We start from the raw sequence: 6,000 nt of genomic DNA, 5'->3' as shown, positions 1-6,000 counted from the left end.
TCTCCCTTGCTGCAGATTAAGCCCATTATGACTGGTCACTATCCTTTTTATAACAGCCCTTAACATATTTGAAGACTGTTATCAGGTCCCCAGTCAAGGTATATCAACACTTAAAATGCTATAGCCGTGCAGCTGCACCACTGTAGTGCTTCAGTGTATACTCTTGCTGTTCTTCTGTAGTTAATCCACCTCCCCAAGAGGTAGTAGCTAGGTCGACAGAAAAGTTATTCCATTGATCTAGCACTGTCTACACTGGGAGTTAGGTCGGCATAGCTATGTTTCTCAGGGGGGGTGGATTTTCCTCACCCCTGAGACCTATGCTGATGTAAGTTTTTAGTGTATATGAGCCCTTAGTGTTCTCTTCTCAAGACTAAACATGCCCAGTTTTTTAACCTTGCCTCATAGCTCAGGTTTTCTAAACTTTTTGTCACTCTACTCTGGACTCTTTCCAATTTGTTCAGGAGAGAGGAATAGCTCAGTGGTTTGAGAATTGGCCTGTTAAATCCACGATTGTGAGCTCAGTCCTTAAGGAGGGCCATTTAGGGAACTGGTGTAAAAATTTATCTGTATATTAGGCCTGAGCAGGGGTCTAGACTAGATGTCCTCCTGAGATCCCTTCCAACCCTAATATTCTATGATTCATATCTCAAATGAAGTGTGGTGCATCAGCTAAGGCCTCACAATTGCCAAGTAGAGCAGGACAATTACCTCCTGTGTCTTACATACAATACTCCTGTTAACACACCACATGAATGATATTAGCCCTTTTTGCAACTGCATTACACTATTGGCTCATGTTCAATTTGTGATCCACTATAAATTCCAGATCCTTTTCAGATGTCATTTCCCATTTTGTAGTACTTTGCACTTGGCTTTATTGAATTTCATCTGGTTGTTTTCAATTCTCTAATTTGTCAAGGTTATTTTGACTTCTAATCCTGTCTTCCAAAGTGCTTGCAACCCCTCCCAGTTTGGTCATCGGCCAATTTTATAAACCCTCCTGTACTCCTTTATCTCTTAGATTTTCTTCCCATGGGACCTTACCTATCAGTTTTCTGAACTTGTTAAAGTCTGCTTTTTTGAAGTCCATTGTACTTATTCTTCTGCTCTCACTTCTTCCTTTCCCTAGAATCATGACGTTTCACCCAAATTGCTGTCCACCTTGAGAGTCACAGTCAATTCCTCCCAGCTGGTCAGAATAAAGTCTAAATGGCTATGCCTCTGGTTACTTCCTGCACTTTCTGAAACAAGATTGTCCCTAGTACCTTTCAAGAACTTATTGGAAATTTTGTGTTTTACTATATTAATTTTCCAACAGATGTCTGGGGAATTAAAGTTCCCCATTACTACCAGGTCTTGCTTTTTGGGTATTTTTATTATTTGTTTTAGAAATGCCTCATCCACCTCCTCTTCCTGATTTGTTGGTCTATCATAGACCTCTACTATGACATCACTCCTAATTTTTCTCCTTTTATTTTTACCCGGAGACTTTCAACTGGTCTGCCTCTCACCTGCTTCTGGACCCCAGAACAAGCATATATATTCTTGATGTATAAGAAAACACTTTCTCCCTTTCCCCCCCTGCCTGTCCTTGTTAACAAGCTATACCCCTCTAGACCAATACTCCAGTCATGAGATTTATTCCAGGTCTCTATAACACCAGTTATAGGTCATAATTTAGTTTACATACTAATACATAATCCATATATTCAGTGAGAATATACAGAAATATTTCTCTAAACTTTATACTGATGTGAATTGTGATTAGTTTAAATTATTTAAATCACCCATTATTATTACTGTTTTATTACATTTACATTTTATTGCACCGCCATGAACCAGTCTCCTAGTGTAATAGTTCTGTGTGTGGCACTACAGCAGTCTAGTTGACTGTTGTTTTGTTCTAAATTTGAGTCAAACCTTGGTGTGACTGTCAGTGTTGCTCTAGTATCGCAATTGGTTTTTGGTTTTCTGTGGGATTGTTGTTCCCCCCTGGAGGAGGTTTGTGTGTCAGTGTTGTGTGTGAGAGAGAGAGAGAGAGGAGGAAGGAGAAGGGTTGTGGTTTTGCAGTGTCAGCTTTTATTTTATGTTTGATTCCCAGGTGCTTTGTGGTGCAGGGAGTGTTTGCTGCCTTGGCGGAGGTGGCGCCAGGAGATGCCACCCGTTAGCTCATCCCAGCGGTGCTCTGCAGCTATTCCTGCAGGAGGCCCCGCCTTATCACCAGCCCTGAACCAGGATTGCTGCTGCTGCTGCTGCTGCTGCAGACATCTGGTATCTGAACGCTTCAGACCCGAAAGCCCTGTACGGCCCGGTCCCCTTCACTGCCTTCTGGGAAACGTAGTTTTTCATTCGGGCGGCTCCTCCTAACCTATCATCTCCCCAATGGTACAAAACTACCATTACCAGGGTGCACCGCGCCACGCAGCGTCCCGCGCCGCGCCTGGCTCCATGGGAGCTGTAGTTCTCTGGCCTAGAGGCCTGCACCGACTGCGGAGGCTGCCGACGGAAAACAAAACTCTAATTCCCAAGATGCACCCGCCCAGCTCTCACCCCGCGCGCCGCTGAGGGGAGAACGGGAGGGGCTGTAACCAGGCCGCGCAGCGCGCTATGGAGCGGGCCGGGGCCTGTTCCTGGGCGGGGCGAGTAGCTGTGTCGGGTGCCCGGGCGCCGTTGTGACCGGCTGGCGCGGGCCGCGGGCGGGCGGCTGCTGCGGGGCCAGGCCTGGCGGCTCCCATGGATGACAGCAAGGTGGGCCGGGCGCGGCTGGCGCGTGGCGGTGTGAGCCTGGGACCCCCTCCCGCCCTCTGCCCGCCCCCTCCCGCCAGCCTGGGGCGGCCGCCGGGGCCCTGCCTCGGGCGCGGTGCGCGGGGCTGTTCAGTGGGTTTGGCTACACGTAGGTGTGACGGTGCAGTGACCCCCCCCCTCCCCGCCACGGGCCCCGAATCTGCGCCCGGCCCGAGGGGGACACGCTGTGGGGGCGTGACGCAGCATCACGGGTGGGATCATTGCGGGTGGGATTAACCTGGTTTGCAGTTTTACGGTTGTCTCTAGGCATTTTCAGTGGGCGTTTGTCGCTGTGAGTGTTGGGGAAAGGGCAGGTCTTTGGAGCGGAGCCCGGAGCTGGAGCACGGACCAGTAGGTTTTTGCCTGGAGCTGGAGCGGAGCAATTTAAAAATTTGATTGCTTCAAATCCCTGGAAAAGGGGGCCGATCGCTCCTGCTTGGCGTGCTCACCCTCACTGTAGGTGTGAGGAAGGCCTCCCCCTTTCTTCACCCCACCCACCATGTGCTGCAGTGCACAATTCTTGCTTTCTAATCTACCTGTAAAGCTTCAGATATGGGCCACTGGTACCAGACCAAGGGCCTGATGTGGTATGGTTAATTCTGTGTTCCTGTGATGATCTGTCTTTTTCAGTGTAAATAAATTATACTAAAGGCAAGGTACTGTAGTAGCAAATTAAAGAAAACAGAGGTGTCAAAAAGTGGGGCGAGCTGTTATTCCCTTCCCTTTCTGTGTGGCATACTCATAAAAGCATGGTGATGACTCTGGAGAGTGAGATCCTTCAGTCACACACAGCAGATATCACAGAAACAGTGGCACAAATTTGTCCTTCACTTGCTAGTACCACTGTGCCTCAGATCTGAGATAGAGAGCCATTGCTGGGATAAGAGACTAGTTTAGTCGCTGTTCCCATTCAATCCTTAGCTTTTCACCTGAGATGGCCAGCAGAGTGTTGGTATTTCGATTCATTTGTGTGCTGGCTGTAATAATTTTGAGCCATGGACACTTGTTCTCCAGGAACTGGACTGAGATCAGCAACACAGTTGCTGTTAGGCTACCAAGATGCTGTCAGGCACTTGCTAAACTCTGACCTGAGTTGGGTTAAAACCAGTAATGTAGAAATGAAAGGCACATACCCCGAATGAATTCTGAGACCGTCCAGTTCTCTTTCTTTTCTTTTATTACTACTTGTGCTAATCTGTCTTAATTGCATAAGAAAACAGCATAGCATTACTTCTTTTATAAACACATACTTATACAACTGTGATGTTCTGATCAGGACAGCCAGAACTGTAAGCCATTGTGTTATCAGATGAGAGCTTTGCTAGGGATTAGACTGTGTGTTCGCTGCCACACCATTCTGTCTGCTTAACCACCAAACTCCTGCCAGTCTAAACCTTGCCTTGCAGGTAACATACAGTGAACCCAAATTCCCCCAGAGATGTATCTCTGGAGTGTCTAGTCCCTCTCACTGAACACACAAAAATTACTAAATTTGCTGCCCCCAGAGAGACAAAGTGACATGTGACTCTTCAGCTAGCTCTAATACCCAACATGGAGGTGTTTGTAACAAAACAAGAATAAATTTATTAACAAAGAGCAGAGATTTAAGTGATATTAAGCACAAGAAAAAGATACAAGTATAGTTACAAACAAAACAAAATGCTTTCTCATGACTAAAATTTAATTGTAGCAAGTTACAGTCTTTGCCTCAGCAATTTTCTTTCTTACATCAACTTACCAGCATCTCTAGCCCTACAAGCGGGGGGGTCCAAGTTTCACAGGTTCAGAGGTTGCTGTACCCAATGTCCCCTGAGTGATGGATAGTGAAAATATCTTTTTGCTCCTCTTATAGTACCCAAATAGCATTGGCTCGGCCTCAAGAGCCAGAGACAATTCCTGGGTGCAAATTCTGGGCCTCCTTGTACTTGCTAAGCTGCTGCTTGTCCACTTGAATGCTTTGTTTACTTTGTATGTGAATGTACTTTGGCTGTCCCCTGCCTGTAATGAAGCTGGTTACACAGATGAATCCACATTCCTTTGTCTAGGACAGACTGGATTTATGCACTTCCTCCAGCCCTCATTTTAAGAACATATTTCCAGCACAAACACATCATTTTTTATTAGGGCTGTCAATTGCAGTTAACTCATATGATTAACTAAAAAAATTAATCACTATTAATAAAATTATTTGTGATTTATCACAGTTTTAATTGCACTGTTAAACAATAGAATCCCAGTTGAAATTTATTAAATGTTTTTGGATATTTTTCTACATTTTCCAATATATTGACTTCAGTTACAGAATACAAAGTGTACAGTGCTCACTATTTTATTATTTTTATTACAAATATTTGCACTGTAAAAATAAATTTTTCAATTAACCTCATACAAGTACTGTAGTGCAATCTCTTTATCCTGAAAGTGCAACTTACAAATGTCAATTTTTGTTTGTTGCATACCTGCACTCAAAAACAAAACAATGTAAAACGTTATAGCCTACAAGTCCACTCAGTCCTACTTCTTGTTCAGCCAATTGCTAAGACAAACATCTTTGTTTACATTTATGGGAGGTAATGCTGCCTGCTTCTCATTTACAATGAGAATGAAATTACAATGAAAATGTACATGGCACTTTTGTAGCTGGCATTACAAGGTATTTACGTGCTAGATATGCTAAACTTTTGTATGCCCCTTCATGCTTCAGCCACCATTCCAGAAGACTTGCTTCCATGCAAATGATGCTCGTTAAAAAAAGATGCGTTAATTAAATTTGTGAACGAACTCCTTGGGGGAGAATCATATGCCTCCTGCTCTGTTTTATCCGATTCTTCTCCATATATTTCATGTTATAGCAGTGTCGGGTGATGACCCAGCACATGTTGTTCCATTTTAAGAACACTTTCACTGCAGATTTGACAAAATGCAAAGAAGGTACCATGTGAGATTTCTAAGGATAGATGCAGCACCTCAACCCCAGGTTTAAGAATCTGAAGTGCCTTCCAAAATCTGAGAGGGATGAGGTGTGGAGAATGCTTTCAGATGTCTTAAAAGAGCAACACTCTGAAGCAGAAACTACAGAACCCGAACCACCAAAAAAGAAAATCCATCTTCTGCAGGTGGCATCTGACTCAAATCAACATGCATTGTTCCGCACTGTTTTGAATCGTTATCGAGCAGAATCCATCGTCAGCATGGACGCATGTCCTCTGGAATGGT

General features: G+C 44.6%; 1 protein-coding gene across 2 annotated transcripts in view; it reads left to right on the top strand.

Moving 5' to 3' along the window:
- The first annotated feature begins 2,577 nt into the window (after positions 1-2,577).
- CREBL2 (cAMP responsive element binding protein like 2) overlaps positions 2,578-6,000 on the top strand; it is a 33,825-nt gene continuing 30,402 nt past the window's right edge. Inside the window, exon 1 of one of the 2 annotated variants that reach the window (XM_039508900.1) lies at positions 2,578-2,748. In XM_039508900.1, the coding sequence (XP_039364834.1) occupies positions 2,734-2,748 (15 nt within the window). In that variant the 5' untranslated portion in view covers positions 2,578-2,733. The remainder of the gene's footprint in view (positions 2,749-6,000) is intronic. The other variant, XM_039508910.1, reaches the window with a different exon arrangement.

The sequence above is a fragment of the Mauremys reevesii genome, linkage group 1 (genome assembly GCF_016161935.1).
Source record: "Mauremys reevesii isolate NIE-2019 linkage group 1, ASM1616193v1, whole genome shotgun sequence".
In the NCBI taxonomy this organism is placed as follows: Eukaryota; Metazoa; Chordata; order Testudines; family Geoemydidae; genus Mauremys; species Mauremys reevesii.
Note: the sequence above shows the minus strand (reverse complement) of the source record. Positions and strands in the feature narration are given on the sequence as shown.